General features: G+C 38.6%; 1 protein-coding gene across 1 annotated transcript in view; it reads right to left on the minus strand.

Annotated features, from left to right (window-relative positions):
- LOC105474842 (contactin associated protein 2) overlaps positions 1–26,056 on the minus strand; it is a 2,256,224-nt gene that overhangs the window by 435,239 nt on the left and 1,794,929 nt on the right. Inside the window, exon 15 of the mRNA XM_011729645.2 lies at positions 6,669–6,796. Within this exon, the coding sequence (XP_011727947.2) occupies positions 6,669–6,796 (128 nt within the window). The remainder of the gene's footprint in view (positions 1–6,668; positions 6,797–26,056) is intronic.

Here is a 26,056-nt window from a genome sequence, read left to right on the forward strand (position 1 = left end):
CAGCTGGGATTACAGGCACCTGCCAACATGTACAGCTAATTTTTGTATTTTTAGTAGAGATGGGGTTTTACCATGTTGGCCAGGCTTGTCTCGAACTCCTGACCTCAAGTGATCCATCAAGTCTCCCAAAGTGCTGGGATTATAGGCGTGAGCCACCGTGCCCGGCCAGTAAATAGTCCTTTTGAAAGTGAAAATGAAGTTCCTCTCCTCCCCTGCTTCCATAACCTGTATTTCCGGATGATATATAAGCTTCTGAACTCCTTTGGGGAGTGAGAAATTATTCTATGATTCTCTCTGTGCATTCCCTGTAGTATAATTTGCATGCCTTTTCTTCTATTAATCTGCCTTGTGAGTTGGTTTTTCAGTGACCCTTCATAGGGCAATGGGGATGTTTCCCTAGACCCCCTTATCAGCAAACAGCTAGACCCAGCCAGTCCCTGAGAGCATAAGATATTTTTTTTTCTTTCCCATTTTTATCCTAACATCAGCTCTGACTGAGTAAAGTAGAAATGAGGACTTTGGAACCAGGTAGATTCCGGTCTGAGCTCTGAAACTTATTGGTAAAGCACCTAATAACATTGCTTCTGTTTCCTCATCAGTACACTGGAGTCAAAGGTACTGCAAACCAAAACTAAAAATCTAAGTGCCAATTCCATCTTGAATAGAAGCTGGGTAAAATAAGGCTAAGACCTGCTGGGCTTCATTCCCAGGTGGTTAAAGATTCTAAGTCACAGGATGAGACAGGAAGTTGGCACAAGACACAGGTTACAAAGACCTTGCTGATAAAACAGGTTGCAGGAAACAAGCTGCTAAAACCCACCACAACCAAGATGGCGACGAGAGTGACCTCTGATTGTCCTCACTGCCACACTTCCACCAGCATTATGACAGTTTACAGACTGTAGCCATAAGATACCAAACTTTAATCTGACTCTAGTATAATATCACATGACAGAAAAAGGAAGAAATAAAAATATTTCACACCCAAACAGGTTTCTTTGCCATATTTTGAAATGATCCTGCAAAGTAGTTTTTTGTGGGGGAAAATTCACCTCTGTAAATAATCTCTATCAACATAACTAGAACTTTCCCCTTCCAGGCCCTTGAAATCCAGAAGAGATTTACTGAGAGTCTAAGCACCTCTTAAAGGTCTAAATGGAAGCATTTGCCATCTATTGTCTCTAAGGGCAGCCACCTATGAGACTTCATCTACGTAATAAGAACCTTGACCTCCACAACCCCTTATCTTAACCCAGATGCTCCTTTCTATCAATTCCAGATCTTTAGATAATAACTCTTTTAACCAATCTTCAACCAGAAAATTTTTAAATCTACCTATGACTTGTAAGCCATACTCTCACATTATTTCTAGACTGAACCAATGTATACCTCACACATATTGATTGATGCCTTATGTCTCTCTAAAACATATAAAAACCAAGTTGTAGCCCTTGGACACATGTTCTCAGGACCTCTTGAACCTGTACCTTGGGCCATGACCACTCATCTTTGGCTTAAATAAACCTCTTTAAATATTTTACAGAGGTGCCTTTTTGTTTGCTTGTTTGTACAGTATCACTTATTAAGGGATGTTGGGAGAATCAAGAGAGAAAATGAATCTAAAGTGATTGGTTTAGAACCTGCATGCTAGCCCATTTTCCTTTTGTGTCTTTTCCAAGCCTGAAGCAGCAAAGAAAAAGGAGATAAATAAACTTTGAACTCTTCTCTGGAGTCTGGAGAGCTGTTTCCTCTCAATAAGGAGAATCGCTTCCTGAGCCCAAGTGAGAGGTGGTTTCTCCTTCAGTATGTGGCCTATGTATTCTCACGGGTATTATCTTCTGAAGGAGAGTTACGCTCATTTGCACCCCTGTTGGAAATGTTTCATTGGTACAGAAACAACGTGGAGACCTAGACATGGCCTTGTCTGTTTTTCTTTTTCTTTTTTCTTTTTTTTTTTTTTTTTTTTTGAGATGGAGTCTCACACTGTCACCCAAATTGAAGTGCAACGGCATGATGTTGGCTCACTGCAACTTCTGCCTCCCAGGTTCAAATGATTCTCCTGCCTCAGCCTCCTGAGTAGCTGCGATTACAGGCGCCCACCAGCACACCCTGCTAATTTTTGTATTTTTATTAGAGACAGGGCTTCACCTTGTTGGCCAGGTTGTCCTTGAACTTCTGACCTCAAGTGATCTGCCTGCCTTGGCCTCCCAAAGTGCTGGGATTAGAGGTGTGAGCCACCACGCCTGGCCACCTTATCTTTCCTGGCAAGGGAATGGCAGGTTATGATCCTGGTTTGTAAAATTCTTGCAAAAAAGAGATCATGGCCTTCCTATTACTCTGGCACATAAAATAACTTTCCCAAAGAACAAATATTCACCATTATTTGGATGCATCTCCATCAATATCTTTATTTCTTTACACATAGCTTTGTCTGCCCTCTGAGTGTTCCAGAACTGGATGTGTTACTACTGCCTTGCCTTTCCTTCCTTATCTCTCTGGGTCACCTCCATAGCTCTGAGAAACTGAATTTGCATCTTAATCCTGCAGTGTGACTCCAGTGCTCTGTCGCCAGCCTCACAGCCAGTATTTCTGGCATGGCCTTGGAAGAAGCCCTTGAATAAGATATTTTCTGGAATTGTTTCTACTTATCCACCTAGGTTTACTGAAAACATTTGCCTCTTTTTTTTAAACCTTTCCTATGGTTCTGACAAACTTGCTCCAAAGTATTTATTTACAGTCCCTGTATCCCTAGAGGAGTACGGTAAAGTTTTACATCATATGGCTGAAAATAAAGCAATTGTCTACCAAATACTATATTCCTACAATTAATTATATTCATCAGATATAGTATGAGATTTCTACCTCCAAAAAATGGAAGTCTTTTTTTTTTTTAAATTAATTTCATGAAAGTATGAAAGTTTGGCAGCCATCTCCAAAGAAGATTACATATTTCGATTTGAAACAACGTCTACCTAATCATTAATTTTTGATCTTCTAAATGGCTTTTGTTTCTTTCTAGGTGCGTAGACCTAGTTTAAGAGGGGGATTTGTATTTTCACAGCACTTTTTATTTTAGTGAACCATCCATCACCAGTCCTACTTTCAGCGTCATTTAGATTTGAAGTTTCCATTCGGATAGGCTTTTCAAAAAAGAAAGAAAAAAACTACACACACACACACACACACACACACACACACACACACACACACACACACACACACCCCTGTAAGGACATAAGCATTTCACAGCACTATATGGGAAATGCAGCAGATCTGAGTGGCACTCACTGATTTTCTTTAGCATTTTGATTTTGTGGGTCTAAGTTTAGATGAATCAAAGCAAAAATAAAACACAGCAGGCATGATGAAATCAACCGAAACTGCTGAAATGGTTGGGCTGAGCCCACAAAAATGGTTTCATTCTCTGAGACTAGAGGATGAAACTGGGGCCTAATTCAAGAGGCAGCTTCTGAGGGCTATCATCACTCAACTCCTCAAACCAAGAGATATTTTTCAACAATAGGTTTAGTCTTTATAAGCTGTAGCTTTGAACAGACTTCAGTAAATGACACAAAGTAAGTTCATTTCTATAAACAGCAGGACAAATGCACCACACCACTTTTTAAATTACATAAATTTAATCCCTACAATGTTTGTACTATATCGGTAACTGACATGGGTGGATGAGGCCAGTGGTAGGATAAGACCCAAATGAAATATTTTTAAGACATTTTAATTTAATCAACAATCGGCTCAGGAAAGAGAGTGCAGTCGGGAAAGCAACTCTGACCTTGTACAGACACAGCTGTTTCTATTCTCTGTTCAATCTTTTGTCCTGAAGCTTCTCAGAGCCTGAAAGTGTGCTCAGAAATTTGTTGTGTAAATGCCATTTTCAAAGAAGTATTTTCTTCATTTGTAAAGCAGAAAGACTAATATTTGCCCTACCGAATTCACAGGAGGCTGTGTGTATCCAAGGAGATTGTATATGTATAAAAACTAGAAAATGCAATTGATACGGAACGCTCTATCATTACTGTGTCCATGTGAGAACATTCTTAAAGGGCTCATGGGCTTCACAGCTGCTGACTGCTACAAGGTAATTCAAGTACCAGGTAGAATACTTATTCTCAGTTGCCTGGAAAACAATGAGATTTCTCTCTCTCACAGACACAAAAGTATTCTACATAATTGCCATTAACTGTTGACTGCTTTTGCTTTCATGAAATATCAGGTAAAATATTATTCAAAAGAGTCTTTCTGAAGCTACAGTAATTATAAGTATACTGAGATCATGTAATGTGAATAAATAACAGTTTGTTTTATTAATAGGTTCTAAAAATGTTTCTAAAGACCAACAGCCCTAGAATAGAAATGCAAATGAACCATGACCACTATACTTTTCCCATTTTCTCTTTTTAAAAAGAAAGTCTGCCTGAAATACACCTTCTATGGCTCCTTTCCTATCAGTTGCAATAATTTTATATCATAAAACCTAAAATTAAATTATAAACCAAGTTGTGTTTTCCAATATTTTTTCATGTTCATTTCACATAACATGGTTTGAACTTCTTTTTCTTATTTTCCAGAGCACCTAGGAAAGTTCTAGATGAATGACAGCCTCACAATAAATTCTTCCTGTGGTTGATTTATTAAGAACAAATAAGCTAATATTAATTATAAACTGCTCATATACTGCAGCATCTACTATTTAATGTTCCTAGAATCTTCTTTTTAAGAATGGTAATAAAAGTTTGCAGAAGGCTGGGTGCAGTGGCTCACGCCTGTAATCCAAGCATTTTGGGAGGCCAAGGCGGGTGGATCACGTGAGGTCAGGAGTTAGAGACCAGCCTGGCCAACATGGTGAAACCCCATCTCTACTAAAAATGCAAAAATTAGCCAGGCGTGTTGGTGTGCACCTGTAATCCCAGCTACTTGGGAGGCTGAGGCTGGAGAATCACTTGAACCCGGGAGGCAGAGGTTTCAGTGAGCTGAGATCATGCCACTGTATTCCAGCCTGGGTGACAGAGCAAGACTCCGTCTGAAAAAAAAAATAATAAAACAAAACAAGAAAAAAAGTTTGCAGAAGTGAAATTTTTATTAATCAATCATTTAATGGGAACACTTTCTCAAATTCAAAGCTAACTTCAGAATTAGAATCGGTAGGCCAGAAATATTTTACCTTTTTATGCCAATGAGTAATTATTCCATACAAAAATGGCTTTCATCAGACAACACATGACAGTCTTCCTAATGTTAGAGCAATGCTATCTTTCATTTCTTATACTATTTGTTTAAAATGCATATGTACTATTACTTTAGGTGAATATCCTATTCTTAGGCAGTTGAAATTAAATTTCTTCCTGAAGAGTTTTACTAAGCCTGACTGAACAAATGAAGTATTATTATTTAATAAGTGTGTGATAAAGATCTTGGCCAGTCTCAATTTTACAGGTAGCATTTTCAATGTAAGTAGAGGAAAATCAGTACAAAGTCCATCTCCCTTTTGTATTAGGAACATGGCATTGCTTAATTGCCGACAACCTCAATTTACTAAGTAGGAAACTGTTAAGCATGTATCATTACGTTCCTTAGGACACCTCTTCGAGTGGACGCAATAATTTATTATCAAGTAGGTCTAATTCTCCATTGATTTACAAAGTGGTAATAATACTCCATCTAACATAATGCTTTGCTAGGAGGAATCCCAATCCAGGCACTAAAATATTTACAGCCTTCCCAGGAGGAAGTGGGATGCTGGTGGTATTCTCATTACCACAGCTAAGACAATGGAGGGGTTTGCCTGAGGTCTCCTGGCAAGTCAGCTATTCAGGGAGCAGAATCCAGGTTTCCGGATGCCTTGCACACAATCACGAAAGCATAGAACTCTCAGGAGAGTTGCCTAAACCACGTGTCCCAAAAAGAAGAGGGAAAATGATGCCCAGGACGCTCGCTGCAGAATCCCCACAGTGCAACCGTGTCACTGTTTCCCTCTGACTGCACATAAAGCACACCGAAGGGTATCAAACAACATAAAATCCTAATGGTGCCCTTAATTAGGAGGGACCATCGCTCCAACTCCCTTACCTCCCACTGTCCAAGCTAGCAGCCCCAAATTCCTCTCTGGGGTGACTAATCCTGAAACAAGACATAGTTACAGAAACAATCTTTGGCTTACAAGGGACCATCAAGCTCTGATGATGATGAAGTTTGATAGCAATAATGTCAAACTTTATATGGCCATAATCCAAGTTTACAATGATACATTAAGCCATAATGTTACTATGTATATCACCATAAACTCAGTTTATGGTGATATAAATAGTCATCCTAATGGCATTAACAGCAGCACTCAGTGGAATCACAGCTGTTGAGTACCGCATTTATGCTATTAGCATTGCTATTTATATCATCATAAACTTAGGTAGTCAAACTTGTTACATATGAATACAGAGGAAAGATGGATATCCCCACTTTATGCCCAAATCTCGGCTCCTGTACTGGAGGCTTTATGGCTGTTCCCCTCCTCTAAGTTAGCTCTGCTTGGGTTACGTGATGTTTCTGTAGGAGCCACAGAAGAGCAAGTCTGATTGCAGCATCTTCTGAGCAGCCTGGAAACAATATTTAAATGGGATAAGAAAGTGCAAGCCATAGCTGCCATGCAAACTTACTGTCTCCTTGGCAGCGCAGAGGACCCACACTCAATTTGGCTTCTGAGCCTTGCCGGTCAGTATCTCCAACCACCACTTGGCTCACTGGCAGGTGATCTTTGTACGATAAGAAGCCAGCATCCTTCCTCCTGGATCACAGGGAAAGACAGAAAAAGAATGAGGTGGCTGAGTTAGAAATATGAATTTTTTGCTAGTTGCTTAAGGTGTCTAATGATGACATTTCAGTAATCGTTTGGAAGTTTACTAAGTAAAGCCACAGTTACAGAGTTGTTCTCTCTCTTCCATAGGTGGTCTCATAGCACATTGATCAGAAGCCCCTCTGGCATCTTTGTCCTCTGGAAAACAGAAGTGACACCCTGATTTCCAGAGATTCACAACCATTATGCTGCATACTCTTTTAGGTTGAGAGTACACCACAGCATGGCAAACCCTGAGCACACATGCAGAGTTTGCTGCTGTCATGGAATCAGAAGTTCAACAAAGTCAACCTGGTCACTTGAATAATATGTGAAGCAAAACCCTCTTTTAAAACAACCTTTGTCTCTTTCATGGCTTTGAAGCAGTTCCTTCAGAAGTTTTCTTTCCTGTTGTACGTCAGTTAAATAAGGGACACCTTTTGTTCCTTTCTCTCTTCTTGTTTAACAACTGGAACAGTTTATGTGAAGTTTCCAACACAAAACAGGTGTTCAATAAGTGTCTATTTCCATCTACACTGAAGAGTGGAGCTGAGATTTGAGCCCAGTTGGCTTTCCTCCTGAGTTTGTTCTTCTGTTGACTCTATATTTATCTTGTTTCAGGTCTCCCAAGTCTACCCTGTATCCACCCTAAATGAAGAAGGACAAGGCTAGTTGCAAAGTACTGACTCTAGAATGGAGCACAGAAACCCAGGAGGGGTTCCTGGAGATGGGCTTAAGCTGAGTTATGTGCAGTGAATTTTGGGGCCTGTGCAGCAGATTTCACCTTCACGGAAAATCAGTGCCCCTTTGTCCCCTTTTCCTGTTGCTGTGGCTGAGGGATCCCTCATTTGGGGCTGAATGGGTGAGAGACACAAAGCAGCGTGATGTCGTTCCTCAAATTTACCCTTTCAGATGATTTTTTACATGGTTCAGTCTGAATAGAAATAACAATTTTGAAAATGCACATAGAACTCGGCCGGGCGCGGTGGCTCACGCCTGTAATCCCAGCACTTTGGGAGGCCAAGGCGGGCGGATCACAAGGTCAGGAGATCGAGACCATGGTGAAACCCCGTCTCTACTAAACATACAAAAAATTAACCAGGCGCTGTGGCGGGCACCTGTAGTCCCAGCTAGTCTGGATGCCGAGGCAGGAGAATGGCATGAACCTGGGAGACAGAGCTTGCAGTGAGCTGAGATCGCGCCACTGCACTCCAGCCTGGGGGACAGAGCGAGACTCCGTCTCAAAAAAAAAAAAAAAAAAAAAAAAAAAAAAGCACATAGAACTCATCAGGAAAAAACCCACCCTGATTTTGGATGACAGGAGAATGACAGAGTTCAATAATTTAAAGATTTGACATTCATGTCTCTTGGCAAATAGTGCAGAGAATGGAGAGGAACCAACTTGGAGGCCTGTCTTGAAAATGCTATGCTGTGTGGAGCCGTTACTTATACCTCTGACCTTCTTGAATGTCAGTGAATATTTGTTTCCTCATGTGTCAGGACCCATAAAAACCCAGGAAGGAGTCACAGAACTTGGCCAGATGGTCTCAAATAGATGCATTATATACTGCCTTAGTTATTTCATTGTTTTCAAAATGAAGGGTTTTTAAAAAATAATTATTTATCAAATCAGAATTAAGATTATGCAGAAAAGCATTGTGATTCTTACTGACGCTGTAGCTACTAAAGACTAGGCCTCAAATATCTCAGTGGAATATTTTACAAACCTATCCTCTTTTATTAGAAGTCCTATGAATTACAATCGTGCCAAAGAGGAAACAAAGCCTTTGATATTAGATTTAATATTTAGTGCTTGTTAAAGGAACAATAAATAAAAGCACCGTCTAACAGCATATGGTAATTTGACAACCTACTAGAAATGATGGAACTGAAGGCTGAGATTCAAGTTATTACTTAAAATTACATGACTCTAAATCAGAGCTCTGCAAACTAAGTCCTGAGACCCGAATTCTGTCCATCACTTCTTTTTGTACGGCTCAAAAGCTAAGAATGATTTTCTCATTTTAAATTGTTTTAAAACAGAAGAAAAAATAGTATTTTGTGATGCTATAAGACTCAGTGTTCATAAAAAAGTTTTATTGAAATATAGCCACTTTAAAAAATGTATTGTCTATGTATGATGCAATTACAGAGTTGAGAAGCTATGGCAGAGACCATATGACCTTCAAAGTCTAAAATGTATATTATCTGGTCCTTTCTAGGAAGAATTTGCCAATTCTATCTCATAATGGGGCATAACTGTCCATTTTTGCTTTAGGAATTTACTGAGCAAATATCCCACTGACTATCATGGTAGGCAACTGTTGTGTAATTCAATCAAGTTTCCAAAGTTGAGCAAGGGGTTTGGGAAGGGACAAAGGAGGGGACAAAAATATGTACTGAGAATAAATGCAAAGAAACATGCAAGAGGAAAGAAACCATCTACGCTTCAATTTATTTATTGTAACAGTGGGAAATAAATTTAATTAATAATAAACTTTTAAATTTACTCTGCATCGTATAGCAGGCAGTCATATGTCATCTTTGGTACAAGTGAGCTCTATCCTGTAGGAAGAGAAGGTGCTCTGCCAATTGTGGCTACTCTTCATTATTTAACTGTTCCAGCATCTATAAGATAGTATGGGTAATTTTATAAAAACAAGATCTTTAAATGGTGGAATCTCTATGACATTCTGTAGTTAAATGAATAATGATCATGAAAATCTGAAAGGTACAGTTCAATGATTTTTTACACACACACACATACATGCGTACACGCTCACACACACACAACCCTGTACAACCATGACCCACATAATGATTTAGAACAGCTCCAGCACCCCAGAAGCGCCCCCATGCCCTTCCCAGTTAGTATACCCCCTCAGAAGTAACCATAACTTTGTCTACTGCCATCATAGATGAACTTTGCCTTTTCTTGACCTTTATGTACATGGAATCACCACGAATTCCTTTGTGCCTAGTTCCTTCTACTCAACTTTAAATATTTATTTATATGATGCAAAAGATTGTATCATATAAATAAAATATAATACTACACAACAATGAGAATGAATATTCTATTGTCATTTGGATGTTTCCACTGTTTGGCTATTATGAATAAAGCTGCTATGAACGTTCTTATAGATGTGTTACTTATTAGTATTCATTTATATTGAGCATTTACCTAAAAGTAGAAATGCTGGGTCATAAAGTACACAAGTTTAACTTTAGTGGATAATTTCAAACAGTTTTCCCAAGAGCGTGTACCAATTTACACTTCTACCAGGGATGTATGAAAATTCAGGTTGCTCAAGATCATTGTCAGCACTTGGTAATGTTGGTTTATTATTATTATTATTTGAGATGCAGTTTCGCTCTTATTGCCCAGGCTGGAGTGCAATGGCACAATCTCTACTCAGTGCAACCTCTACCTCCCAGGTTCAAGTGATTCTCCTGCCTCAGCTTCCCGAGTAGCTGGGATTACAGGTGCCAACTACCACACCTGGCTAATTTTTGTATTTTTAGTAGAGACAGGGTTTCACCATGTTGGCCAGGCTGGTCTCAAACTCCCCACCTCAGGTGATCTGCCCACCTCAGCCTCCCAAAGTGCTGGGATTACAGGTGTGAGCCACTGCTCCCAGCCAGTAATGATGGTTTATTTATGATCAGTGACAGTGTACTACCTTCTTATGAAACTAGTGCTAGGAGAAAGCATTTTTAAAACAAGTGTTTGGAAATATTCCAATTATTATGTAATTGTGTTGCCCAAATTGATATGTGTATAACCTTATAGGAATTCACATATCTACACAATCTCATAATTTGGAAACATAACTTGTAAGTGTTTGTAATAATTTTATAAATGTAGACTTTTAGTAGGTTTTGAACTTAAAAAAATGTTTAATAATAAAAGCAGGCATTACTTAATTATTTTGCAAGAAATACTGATTAACATCAGGGATGATAGAAATTTATAAGCCATGTTTTCTCAAAATGTTTGCATTATTGGTCAATGATACTGAAAATTTAATATCATGATTCATTGAGTGAGAATGATAATCACTAAGTGAGATAGTGTACATTACTCCCATTTTACTGATGAGAAGAATGAGAATCAGAGAATTTATCTTTTAAAATCAAAGAATTTTTTAAAATCAAACAATTTTTCTTTTAATTCTCATTTATAGGTGAGGTGAAAATTACCTTTTAAAGATATATTTAGCTAGCCTGAAATGTTGAGGTTATTTGTAAGTCATACATTCAAAGATATCTGCAATGTTTTATTCACATTTACCCCAATCTATCAACATGTCATACTAAGCCAAAGAGAATTCTAGAACTACCTCATGCCCAAATCAACCAATGTTTTGAATGATATATTGAAGTTTATAAGAGGTTGCCGTATAGCTAGTAGTAATAACACTCAGATATTCCTTACCCAATCAACAAAAGAGGGAAAGAATTGTTAGCTGAGAAAATAATAAAAGGAGAAAATAGTATAAAGATGCCTCCTTGGTCACTTTTGACCCAAGATCTAAACAGGGATCTAGAGAATGTAAAGCCACAAACAATGGCACGTGAAACTCTCAAACAGCAGACTCTACATTAGTTGTGGAAACTAATTCATGAAAGGCAGTAAAGTGGTTTAACAGGCACAAAGTTTTTGTGATCCTACAGCACAACCTACACTTTTTTTTCCTTTTTTTTTTTAATTTCAGAGACAGGATCTCGCTTTGTTGCCCAGGCTAGAGTGCAGTGGTGCAATCATAGCTCGCTGTAGGCTTGACCTGGATTCAAGGGATCCTCCTGCCTCAGCCTCCTGAGTAGTTGGGAGTACAGGTGCATGCTACTATGCCCAATGTTTTAAATTTTTTTTTTTTGTAGAGACGGGTCTTGCTTTTGCTTTTTTGCCCAGAATGGTCCCAAACTCCTGGCTTCAGGGTGTGAACCACTGCGCCTAGCCTCCACAACCAATTTGGGTCCTGGAGAGGCGGTCCTCTGAAATACCTTTATGATGTCCATCTAAGCATCTTGCATGAATCTTTTTGCAAGCAAAACAAGCCTTTGTTGAAAGTTATGATCCTTACAGATTGAGGTCAATCTAATTTAGGGAGATATTCAGTAACTATTTATCCTGTTAGAATAATAAGTTATACATTGGAAAAATTCTATCATCCATTCCAAATAGGCCCTGAACTAAGATTCTTGCATGCTATTTCCATCAGCATTGTTACTCAAGTAAAGCTTGATTCTATGGATTTTGTTTCTCTAACGTGGTGTTACTATTATTTCCCTTCGGTATTGTTTTTCTGAAGAATCTGTCTTGCTCTGCTGTCTTTCCTTGACTTTTTTATTGTGCTGAGAAAGCAAACAAGCCTCCAGGCAGTTTAGTCTTGTCCTTAGCTTAATGAAAAAGTAGAAAAAGAAGCCCTAAAGAAAAATAAACATCCCCAGTTTTTACAATGAGCCTGCTCTTCTATCAAATATTATGAAAATGATTATATTGAGTTTTCCGATACAATAATTCTAGCAGAGTCGAAGGACTTCTCTTTTGTGAAGTTTTAGGGGTATTTAGTAACCCTTAAAAAATGTATACGCTGTGTACTTTCGTGCATTTCCATCACGGCATCACTCAAACTAGAAATTTCTGGACAGAATTCAGGAAGTCAAAGTTATAGCTACAGAAGATATCTCAAAGAGAGAAGTACAAATACAAAATAAACACATGAGAAGAAGCTTAATACTATCATTCATTAGGGAAATGTAATTAAAACTACACTGAGATGCTACTTCACACTACCAGAATAGCTATAATCAAAAGGAGAGGCCAGGCCGGGCGCGGTGGCTCACGCCTGTAATCCCAGCACTTTGGGAGGCCGAGGCGGGCGGATCACAAGGTCAGGAGATCGAGACCACGGTGAAACCCCGTCTCTACTAAAAATACAAAAAATTAGCCGGGCGCGGTGGCGGGCGCCTGTAGTCCCAGCTACTCAGGAGGCTGAGGCAGGAGAATGGCGTAAACCCAGGAGGCGGAGCTTGCAGTGAGCCGAGATCGCGCCACTGCACTCCAGCCTGGGCGACAGAGCGAGACTCCGTCTCAAAAAACAAAAAACAAAAACAAAAGGAGAGGCCATAACATGTGTTGACAAGGATTTGGGGGAACTTGGGAGGTGGGCTGTAAAGTCATGATTCTCCTATCTCAGCTTCCAAGTAGCTTGGATTACACTAAAGTGCCACTGTGCCCAGTCATTTTTGAAAACAGTTTGGCAGTTTCTTAAAAAGTTAAACATAGACATACCATATGACTCAGAAATTCTACTTCTGGATATCTCTACAAGAGACATGAAAGCATATGTTCACACAAAGCCTTTTAGGTAGACGTTTATAGCAGATTTAGTCATAAGAGGCCCAAAGTGGAAATAATGCAAATGCCCACCAACTAGTGAATGGATAAAAGTATGGTAAATACGTACAACGAAATATTATTTGACAATAAAGAGGAATGAAATCTGAATACATGTTGCAACATGAATAAACCTCAAAAACATTATGCTAAGTGAAAGAAGCCAGACAAACAAAAAAAATCACATCTTCTAACTTTACTGATATGAAAAAGCAAATCTACAAGGATAGAAAGGAGGTTAGTGGTTGTCTGGGGCTGGGAGTAGAAACAGAAATTCCTGGTAAACAAGAATCTTATAGGGATAATGTTAATGTCCTAAATTGGGATTGTGTTGATTTGTTGCACAACTCAATGAATTTACTAAAAATTTATGAAAAAATACTGTACACTTGTACAGTTAATTGTACAGTTAAAATCGATGAATATTATGGTATTCAAATCATACCTCAATGAGGTTATTAAAGAAAAGAACTGTAGATAGTCTCAAATGCCAATTGGCAATAAGGTCCAACAAGTCTTTTGCACACATCTCACTGGAAATAGTAGGGTAATAAACTACAAAGTGGTATATTTCCTGGCTTTGGTGTCTTCTACTTTGTGACTATGAACCAGGGACTACAAAATCTTTACTGACTCTGTTTTTAAGGGCTTTTACTACCTTTAAATTTATATCACTATATTTATGTATTCCATTGACCTTTCTTCCTGGATAGAAAACACACCTTTCTTAGATACCCATGCTTTGTCTGTTTTCCTCACCTTTGACCTCTATATAGACATTCATTAATGAGAGTCAAGATATTTAAATGGCACAGAATGTCCACCAGTTTCCTCCATGTTTCATTCTCTTCTTCATTTCTTATTTAGAATTTGTCTTTTGTATCCTAACCTGAAACATTTGTCACTTTTCCAAACTAGTTTTAGGGACTGTGCCTCAATCACAGACAAACAAACATTCTTGGTTTTTCCAAGACAAGCTTAACAATAAAATTCTGTTTGACTGTCAACATTCGTCATTGTAATATTCTGAAAATGCCAATATTTTTAGCATTAAATCTGCATCTCAAGGATGGCTTCTAAACATTTTGGAGTCTTTTGTATGATTTCTGGTTCATATAATTAAGTTCGTTTTACCTATAAATCTTTGTATCTCTTTTCTCCATCTTTTTTTTGTTTTTAAATGGGGTTTCACTATGGTGGCCAGGTTGATCTTGAACTCCTGACTTCAAGTGATCTATGCACCTTGACCTCCCAAAGTGCTGGGATTATGGGCATGAGCCACTAAGCCCAGCCTCTCTTTTCTCCACCTTTTCTGCCTCCTAACAGTCATCCTCAACTACACTGTACTTTTTCCACAGCAAGTGTTCAGAAAAGGTAGGTTAAAAGGTAAAAACCTATAAGAATTTTCCTGGAAAGTTATTTTACTAATAGCTTACACTAAAGATATAATCAAAAGGAGAGGCAATAACATGTGTTGACAAGGATTTGGGGGAACTTGGGAGGTGGGCTGTAAAGTCATGATTCTCCTATCTCAGCTTCCAAGTAACTTGGATTACACTAAAGTGCCACTGTGCCCAGTCATTTTTGAAAACAGTTTGGCAGTTTCTTAAAAAGTTAAACATAGACATACCATTAATCAAACTAGACATTTGATTAATGTCTAGTTATTTCTATTAAAGGATCTTTGGGTTGTTCCTATTCTTTCTATCTCTTAAATAAAAATTCACATCCAGGCACGGTGGCTCATGCTTGTAATCCCAGCACTTTGGGAGGCTGAGGTGGGAATTCAAGACTATCCTGGGCAAGATGGTGAGACCCTGTCTCTATAAAAAATTTTAAAATTAGCCAAGCATGGTGGTGTACATCAATACTCCCAGCTACTTGAGAGGCTGAGGTGGGAGGATTGCTTGAGCCCAGGAGGTTGAGGCTGCAACAAGCCAAGTTTACATCACCACACTCCAGCCTGGGTGACAGAATGAGACCCTGTCTCAAAAATAAAATAAATTCATAACTAAAAAATCTTTAAAAAGTTTAAAACAACTTAAGAAAATAGACTCTACCCAGAAATAAGATGCTGCTTCATGATTAATACCAAATACTACCTAATTGTTAAAAGTGTATATCTAATGTTACATAAAAAAGGATAGGATTTTCAAGAAAGTAGATTTTAGGTACTGCTGGTAAAAAAAAGAAAGGTAACCATATGATGATGGGTATGTTAATTTGCTTCAATGTAGGAATCACTTTTATATACATATGTGTATATATATGTATGTGTGTATATATATATAAAGATAAGTATCTCAAAACATCATGCTGTACAACTTAAAACGTATACAATTAAAAATAATTTTAAAATACACCTAAAAAAAAAAGGATAGGAAACCTATAAACTCAAGTCAAAATTAGTTTTTGTTAAATATTTTTAAAACCATGGAGAATTTTTGTTTTATTGTATTTATTTTGTTCTCAGCTCCATCTTCCTGTATCCTCTCTGCTATATGCCCTCTGTCCAAGTCTCTACTAAAACCTGCCCTCGGAGAAAAAGGTGACAAACCTTAAACCTTCTACTTAACAAACCAGTGAAGTAGAAGCAATGCCTTAATGAGACTGCCAAACAGGGTTCATGGGAGGCCATTGTTTTGGAGTAGGCCCTGCAGTAGGCCCCACCAACTCAGACCAAACCAACATGCAGTCAATTGTGCTAGGTGCCACAGAACTAACCTGAACTTTGAAACCCATCAGTTTTCCAAATAACAGGAGAGCCATAGCCATCAATCAGAAGGGGCCCCGTTTGGCTGGATGTGGTGGCTCATCCCTGTAATCCCAGCACTTTGGGAGATTAAGGTGGAAGGATCGCTTGAGCTCAGGAGTTCAAGACCAGCCTGCGCAATATGGTGAAACCCTGTCTCTACCAAAAATACTAAAAGTTAGCTGGGGATGGTGGCACGCACCTGTAGTCCCAGCTACTCAAGAGGCTGAAGTGGGAGGATTGCTTGAGCCTAGGAAGTTGAGGCTTTAGTGAGCTGAGATCATACCACTGTAGAGAGCAAGACGTTGTCTCAAAACAAAACAAACAAACAAAAAGGGGGTAAGGGGACCAGTTTTCCTGAGCTGGCATGATAAGAGATCCCCCTGTTTTAACCCTACAAGTAAAGTAACTTTGAAATGACCAATCCACTTTTTATTCCTTGTTTCTGCTTTCTTTCTTCAGACCTTTTCTGCCTATAAAGCCAATCTCCTTTCCTCAGTGCGTTGGGACAGCCATTCCATTTTACAGAGTGAGGTGTTGCCCAATTTGAGAATTGCTAATAAAAGCCAATTAGAGCTTTAAACTAATTTTTTATGCGATCTTGTCTTTTGACAAAGTTCTAAAAATCAAATCTCTGTGAATGGTGGAGGGTGAATTGGAGAGCGAGAGGAACATTCCCGGCATCACTGAAATGACTATGAGGAAGTGATTCCGTGTTTTTAAAAGGGAAGCCCATGGGCTGAGTTTGCCAGTTCCTCTACGTTCATTTTCAAATACCACTTTTATGTCAGAAGTTAAAGCCTTTGTTCATAGAACAAACAGGGGCTGGATCATCAGAAGGGCAAATAAGCAGTGGGGCCCTCTGTTCACACCCCTCCTCACTCTTGCCTTGGTGGCGCTTGGGTGGGTGCCATTAAACGCTTCTCATAGTGTCCTTGCCCACCATTGACTGTTGAGTTTTCCTCCATGGAAAGAAGGAAGGTAGTGTTGCTAGGAAGCAATGAGAGAGATTAAGAAAACAACCATCACAATTAGATCTTTAGAATCCATGCCTATGTCCCCAGTGAAATCAAAGTAATTACAGATTCAATTACTGCTTTTCAGTGAGAATAGTTTAGGCCTTTTACAAAATGTGAGACAATTATCTGTTCAATTTAGACTTCTCTTAGAAAGCCCTTGTAACCATTTTGGGATTCTTTGCAAAATGTTGTTCTTTGATTTGCCTTTCTGGAAAGCAAGTTCCCTGAGGGCAGATATACTGTTTCATGAAACTTTATACTATCAACACAAAAGTGTTTATTTAAAGTGGATTCAAATAAAAGTGGCTGGCTCCATGTGTTTCATGATTGAATAAATACATGAATAAACATAGACATTAACTAGGCACAGCTCTAAAATAGTTATCCATATGTACTTACTATCAATGGAGAGAGATGAAAAAAACCCAACAATAAGCCTTTCTTATATTGGAGTTCCTTGAACGCTCTTGAAATATTTTTAGTATCTTTTTTTTCTGTACTTGGGATTTATTACTTCTTTAGAAAGTAATATTCAGTTAGAAGATCCATATCTCACTAATGTAGTAAAAGGGTTACAAGACTTAGATTTGCAAAGGTGAACCCTACCTTGGCTCTGCCTCTATGTAAAAGTAAGTTGGTTAGTTTATCTGGGCCAGTATTTCTTCACATAGATGTGCAGTGTGAATCCTTTGAAGACAAGACTTTGTAGTCCTACACAGTTTCCTCGCAGGCCATTAGAACAGTAACCAGCATACGTTTTGGGAGATTATCTAGTTATTACCCTCATTTTTCAGAGGTAATAGACTAGGAATAAAACAATGCCTGGACTAAGGTACTGAACCAGTTAATAGCTGAGCTAGAAAAAAGCAGATCAAATCTCCAATACTCTAGAATTTAAGAAGGAAAGATGCATGTTTACATTTTTAAAATTCTAACATAATTTCAATGTATTTCCTTTAAATGATATAAAAATTTCTTCTTTTTATCATATAGGAAAATTGTCTTACTGGCTTGAAGACTAATTTGGACTACTTACATTTTACTTTGTGCATCTACATTCATATTTTCCCTAAGCAGGAGTTCCTTACATTTTTAAAATCATGACTCATTTGCATGATTAGTAGAGGGAATGCTTGATGTGTAGCCTCTTTGCCATCTCCATGTGTTTTCATATCTAGCGATTAATGGCCAGCTCCTGGCATCTCAAAAGTAGTCAAGGGGAAAATCTTCCCTTATAATGGCCCAGTATATCTTTTAAAATTAGAGTGAATAGCCTAGGACTTCTTGGTGTTTCTGAAGCTTTATTTATAACCAATAAATAAATGCAGAAATTGGAATGCCAAGTGCACTTGGTCACTTACAACTCCCCTCTGCTTCCGCACAGTTCGCACCCCTCCTCACTCTTGCTTTGATGGCTCTTGGGTGGGTGCCTTTAAAGGTTGCTCATGGCTGGCTTTGTTCCACACATTCATGTTTCTTTCCTTTGAAACTAAACAGGGATAGTCCGATGGTGACGATGGTTGTGGGCAGATGGAATATGCTGACATCTCAACTCTGCAAATAAATCTTTCCTGCTAGTACTATGAGACGTCCCCAGGAGTTGCTGGGCTTCTCTTATGTCACACAAGGAGGGTAACTGGGTGACACGGACAGGGAGGGCATTCAGCTTTGGAATGTGAGGGTACATGACACCTTAGTCTAGTTCACAGCCTGGGGAAACCTAATTTATGACTTCTTTTTGGATATATAACATTTTCTAAACCTGGATAATTTTTATAAATCAAGTCTTTATCTAATTTACTTTCTGTATATTCCTTCATTGTTTCCATAGATATCAACACTCATGAAAAACAATAATCAGAGCCCCCATTCCCTAAATTTTTGCTTAAATACCATGGTTAGCTCAAAAGAGCATTAGTCCTGATGCATTTGGCCTCAGAAGGGAGTACAATGTGCTTTGAATTTTTATTTTGGGGATTTGGCCATCTTAAAAGGTACTGTTTTTCAATGATACCAGCATTATCTTTTAAACCAAGAAGGATTGCTTTTTTTTTTCTTGATGCCATTTCTAAAGCCCCCTCCAAGTAACACAGATCCATATAAATGATTCCTGTATTGATTACTGCCACGACTTTTCTCTACAAACATCACATCATCTTTGAGATACTTTGTTATTCCCACTTCAACTCAGCAGGTCATTTTGCTCCCCTAGTGGATACAAAAGACTGATTTGAAGGTGGAAATGGTTTCTTTTACCCATCTCTGAAGTCTGTAAGGCCCTTAAGATGATCGATATTTGTTTTTATGTTATCAATATCTCGAAGATGCTGTGGGACGTAGATGTTTGAAAAAGGCACACCACCTAAGCTACAACAATGAAAAGTACTTACTCTTCAGGGTGAAGTGGCCCAAATAAAAACAGAATTTCAAAATATCTCTCAGTTACTGGGACTAAACGCAAGTCAGAATGCAGCCATGGAAAGAGCCTTGAGATCACTGTGAGTGTCAAGCATGAAAGAAGAAGAATGAACCAAGTAAGTTAAAAATACATGATCTAAAAATCTGAGGGAACCAAAAGAATTCTGTGTACTATAAGCCAAAGGAACAGAGAGTTTCTGGGGGCAGGGGGGGTGAGGTGGTAAATTATGTTAAGTATTGCAAAAATGTCTGGTATCAAAAAATTAAAGCATGCACATCAGCTGTATCAATATGGAGCTCATCGGCGGACGGGACACAAAGGGATCTAGTAGCGTCATGAAGAAAAAGTTCAATAGCTGATAATTAAATGCGAGATGAGAAAGAAGAGGCAAATCTTAAACTCTTATTTAAAGTTGAAGTGAGAAATGGAAGAAGCAATAGGGCAGAAACCAGAGGAATTTTAGCATTCAGCAATTTTGTATATAGACTGGGAACTGAATCAATTAATTATGTTTTATCCCATATGTCTGTCATCAATTTGCCAACATTATTTTCCAAGGTTGGCAGTAAAAAGTCATGAATATTACTGCCTTATGTGTATAGGCAGCATAGAACTTTGTCCAGAAGATGCAAAGTGGCACATGATCAGAGACGTTCTGACTGACCGTTGCTGGGGAATGAAAGTTACACTCCAGGGTCCTCTCATTTCGGTTGCAGTGAACAAGGAGCACCCGGGCCTCTTTCTCCAACTCATAATCAGGCACATGGCTTCTCTGAAATAGGATGGCCAACATATTAAAAGATTCTTGGGCTTGTACCTTGGAAAAAATGTCTGAAAGAGGAACTAACTAGATAATTTCACGGTGAGGTTCAGAGCTTTGTGGTTAGCTCCAGCCAGCTGGATCTTTGATCTATATTGGTTTGGAGAAAATCAGAAATTCAGCAACCCACTCAGGGACATTCTAAAACTTCAGTTAATTAGATTTTAATAAACAAGGTCATCTCTATTGGCAAACTTACTCTGTAATTTAGAGAGTGAACCATTTATGATGCAGTCCAACTTACACAAATTAAAAGACATATAAATCCTCCCCTCAGAAGTGGGGCAATAAAAATCCATCACCCTTAATCAAGAGAGAGCAAATACCTCAAAGAAAGGAGTAAGGAGCCTACACCTATCCAGCTAGGTAAATCTTGACCAGCGAAAAACTCAATTTAGCAATTTCACTTTTTTTTTTTCAGAATAAATAAAGCGTCTGAGTATCTTGTTTGTGTGAATTAATTTTTCTCTTGTGAGGATCCAGAAGGGGAAATTGCCACATGTTTTTGCAGGGCAGAGTCTCCAGGTTGCAAATAATCTGAAAATAGAAAAGGAAAATGATACAAACAAGTCTGAATCATTTTATTTCCTTGAGGTGAACAAAATCTTGATGACCAATTCTAAATTTAATACTTAGAGACTGTTGGATTAGTCCGCTCAGGCTGCTGTATTGAGACACCACGGATCGGGTGGCTTAGATGACATTTATATTCTGGTAGTTTTGAAAGCTTGAAGTCCAAGATCAACATGCTGGTAGAGTTGGTTTCTGGTGATGCCTCTCTCCTTGGCTTCTGGAGGGCCACCTTCCCACCGTGTCCTCATATGGTCTTTCCGTGAACTAAAGTGGAGAAAGGAACCTCTCCCGTGTTTCTTCCTCTTCTTATATGGGCACCAGTCCCATTGCATTAGGGCCCCATTCTTGTGGCTTCATTTTACCTAAATAATTTCCTTAACGACCCTGTCTCCAAATACAATCGCATTTGGGGTTAGGGCTTAACAGATGAATTTTTCAGAGGACACAATTCAGTCAATAATGGTTGCATATAAGATTTTATATTGGGTTTTAGAAAATATAAATTCTGAAAAATGGTAATACATTTCTGAGGGGGAAGAAAAAAAGACATTTGGTCTTTCAAGCAAGGGGTCTGGGTGATAATTTCACGGGTGTATTAATACGTAACAATGCCTAAGCTGTCCATTTAAGATGTGTGCACTTCCCTCTAGGAAAGTTAGAGCTCAAGAAGGAAACTGCATCGTTGGCTTATCATGGCTTTCTAGGACACAGTAGAAATTTCCAATCCTGGGCTCTTCACAATAAGAGTCCAAGTTACCATTTCAGCATTTCACGTGTCTGGGTGTTGTATCAAACTTGCCTCCTTGCCACATAAACCATGTACTGTTCCTCAACGTGATTGTTTACTTTCACACATTCCTCTGTTTGTACATGTTGCGCCCTTTTCTAGGATGGCTTTCCTCTTTTCTCTGCCTAATACAATCCCACTCATCCCTCAGGCCTTGTAAAGTTGTCATCTCTTCTATGAAACTCTCCCTGACCCCTCTAAGATCAATTAATTGCTTCTTCCTCTAGGAAGAACTGTATTATCTATAGAAAACAGAACTGTATTTCCCATAGAAATTGACTCACATGGATAATATAGTTATGGTTGACATAGATTGTTAATTTTCTGGGGCCTTGGTTTCAGATATTTATCTCTTTGTCTCTATAGTACATTCTTACCATGTATCCTCCTTTTTGGATTGAGTCATTTGACCAAAAAAAAAAATCTAACTCTAATGATGTAATACTCTTTATAATTATGTCCTCTTTACTGCAATGTGACCTTCTTGAGCAAAGATTACATCATTTTGTAGCCATAGAACTTGACCTTAATATTGCAATGGTAATAACTCTGTATTATAAGCAAATCTCACTTTTCTAGAAGCAGACACTTCGCATTGTGAATTAACCATGGTATACCTTATTGTCACATTTGTGTCGACATAAATAAGTGATTGGAAGGCAAGATTTTGATAACGTAATTTATGACATCCATATTTTCCCTGGTAGGATAGTCTTCTGTTTAAGAAAAGGGACTCTGATGTCAAACTGTGTTTACCTTCTATGTCCTCTTTGTATGTTGGGCAAGTTCCCTAACTTATTGTTAATTTCCTCATCTATTACAAAACTTTTTGGATGAAATTTAAACAAATTAATGGACTATACATTACTTAGCACAGTGCCTAGCACATAGCATTTGATCAATATTAAATTAAACCATGTGAAATTGTCAATATTCACTTAGGTGTTTATACACAAAAATATCAGTTTCATATGGTTCAAGCTAATGTTAACTGTATTAAAATTATTATTATCACTTTCCTTTCCTGTCCAACAAACAGCTCATAATAATTTCCTTTAATACTTAATATGATGGGAACACAAATTCAACACATATATAAAGAAGGCTAATTCTGCTTTGGGCTCACGCTTTTTCCCAGGCAATGAAGGATGATTTCCATCTATAACAGGAAAGAGTTCAAGGCAGGGATGGGCAGCTCACCAGGTCTCCCACCCTTCCTCTGAACTTGGCTGCCTCTTGCATAGCTTCCTCAGCTTCAAAATGAATTCCCAAAGCACATAGACTAACATTCTAATTCAGTACACACATTCTAACTATATCAAACTATGAATTTCCTTAAACTTGTACCCACAAACTAACTTGAAAAAGTACTCATAAGCTTGTTATCACTTTCGTATAGAATTTGCTTCCTTATTAATTCAACAAAAATTTACTGAGTGTCCACTACTTTCCAGGCACTGCCTGGTCTGGTGGCGAATGTAAAGATTAATCAGTCCTGACTCTAATCTTCAAGGAGCGCATAATTTACCAGGCTTTTCAATGTTTCTTTAGTTTATTTATAACAGTAATTAAATTAATACTCTATTCCCCATCACAGTACATCAGGGATCTATCTTTCTTTGTTTCTGTTTCTGTTTCTTTTGACTACTTTTCTGTTGCCTTTCCTACTCTCTTTCTTTCCTAGTATTGCAATCCTACAGTTATTTAAGAATAAAGTTACTCCCTTTGAATAATTTTAATCTCCTAATTTAATTCCTTTAATAAAGTTCATATTCATTTAGTTATAGGCATTCTTAAGGGAATCATGCATTTTTATTATAATTAGATAATGAATATTCGATGGCCAAGATTCTGAAATAAAAATTATAATGCCAGTGATGAAAATGAACAATATCGAGAATCTTTTATTACAGAATTACCAATGAGAATAATCTACTGGGAATAACTAATCTGTTCAAGCTGGCGAAAGCAGTGGATGTGGAAGTAAATGTTTTAATATTGCCCAATATAAATGTTCTCTCCTTTATTTAATGTCTTCTATTGGAAAACTGTAATAATGCCATTCCTAAATACAATGCCCTTTTGAGAAGGTGAACAATGGTATTAGTTCACAAGCCCATTGCTTAAAATGTAACTCAGTGGTGTGAGATGGAGAACTTCTTTCTCCATGTGTAACTTTTGATCGTCTTGTGCATTGTTGCTCTGGGTATTGGTTAAATAACCACACTAGCTCATTTCAAGTGGGCATCCAAGAGATTCCTATTTCTCCAGGAAATGTCAAATATTCCTGGTGTAGCAAATAAATAGATCAAAAGGAAGCAAACTATTTAGAAGAAGGTGGAAGAGAGTGAGATACATGAATTTTTTCATTTGAGTATATCCTAGTTATAAAAAGAGATATAATGTTGAGGGAGGCAGGAGATAGAAGTTCAGGACAGGGATATAAATTCATTACTAGATGGAAAAGGAGCCAGGTAGGAGATCTCTGACATGAATAGATCAGATTTGAGGGGAGACAGAATTGTATAGAATCAAAAGATACTTGATTCAGAAGGCGTTTTACGAAAAGAGAATACACTGGACTTCTCTAATCTATGTGCAATTACCTCTCTGTGTATAATTTGTGTCTTGAGTTAACTTCACCAACTATGTATTTTTTTTATGTTCAATAATTTCCTGCATGCAGGCTTCTACTTATCACCATGATTTCTGGGAAAGAAGGGAAGGATTTATTTCTAGGGCATAAAGAAAGAAAGAGAGAGACAGAGAGAGAGGAGGAGGGAGGGAGGGAATGAAGGAGGAGGAAAGGAGAAAGAGCCTAATGTAATTGGATACAGCATCTTTGGCAGAGAGAGAGTCCTGGGGCACCACAGGGGGACAGCATAACTCACTACCGTCCACTCTCCTCTGGACCTCAGGATGTTGGGCTTATCCTGTGGTTAGCTTACTTGGGATAGGAAATGATACTCCAGTTGATGCTGGAAAACACTGTCTATTACTGTTACTATTGTACAATTACAATGTATAATACACTGCCTACTACTATCATTATTGTGCAGTGTTCTTTGTCCTTGTCTGCCTGGATTATTCTCATATTTGGCAGGCTGATTTCTGGCAATCCAAGATTTAAAAGGTGTTTTCATTGAAAATACCTGAACTTTCAATAACACCACTGCTGGAGTCAGTACCACCTCACTGGTTAATCATCTCACCATTTATTGAGTTCCTTTGCATTTTGCTGCCTCGTATTTTGCCAGTGATGGCATAAAGCTTCCTCGTAGAACTCTGATTTGTCCTGCTCACTCATCAGTTAGAGATGCTGACTTAGACATTCCACCAGGTAATTCATCTGCCTCTCCTGGCCCTCCATAAAAACCAGTTATTATTTTTCCCTCACCCATGCAGGAACACTATGTTATAGTGTCCTTGGGAATTGCAATGTAAGAGCTTAAACTATAACCACTCCATGACTCTGATGGTTCTGCTGGGCTTGCTGTGGGAATGGCGGCCCACTGGGTGGCTTGCCAAGGATGTATTTTCATGAAGTAGTCGGCAGTCCTCTGAGCCTTAAGGAAGGACTTAAGAGTTGAGGGGCTGAGGCTTATTGCCAGGATAATGTTTTAGGCTTAAAGGAAAGGAACAGTTTTGAATAGGATGAGAGGCTGCTCAAATGGTTTCAAGTTATTGGTAAAGAGACAACAAAAACTGAATTAAGTGACTTTCTTCATTTGAAGTTGAGGTACCAAGTGGGACTCGACTTCAGAGGTGAAGCTCAGATCCTGAATCAAGTTGAGGACTAGCTAAAACAGGACTGGGGCAGGAGCAGCTTTCCGTAAGACACACCCACCAGCATACCCTGTCAGTTTACCATCGCCATGGCAACACCTGGGAGTTACCACCCCTTCCCATGGCAATGACTGATGACCCCAAAGTTACTACCCTTTTTCTAGAAATGTCTGCATAAGCTGTCCCTTAATCTACATGTAATTCAAGGTCAGTATAAACATGACTACAGAACTGTCCTGAGTTGCTACTCTCAGCACACTGCCTGTGGGGTAGCCCTGCTCTGTGGGAGCAATCACAGAGCTGTAACACTGCCACTTCCGTAAGAGCTGTTTTCTTCTACCCTACCATTGGCTTGCCCTTAAATTCTTTCCTGGGCAAAGCCAAGAACCCTCATGGGCTAAGTCCCACTTTGGGGCTGGCTTGCCTTGCATCAAAGTCATGGTAGGTACTTGAGCTGGATTCAGGGTCCTGAGCCTTGGACACCCCACATCTGTCCTAAGAAGGTGCCAGAGACACCCAAGCAGGAGCTGGAACAAGGGAGAAGTTCACGGAAAGATGCTATGCGGCAACTGGAAAACCTGAATGTGCACTCACACTTGAGCCAACTCTGAAATAATGGAATAGCATCTGAGAGTAGCTGAAGTTTCTAAGAT

The sequence above is a fragment of the Macaca nemestrina genome, chromosome 4 (assembly GCF_043159975.1).
Source record: "Macaca nemestrina isolate mMacNem1 chromosome 4, mMacNem.hap1, whole genome shotgun sequence".
NCBI lineage: Eukaryota > Metazoa > Chordata > Mammalia > Primates > Cercopithecidae > Macaca > Macaca nemestrina.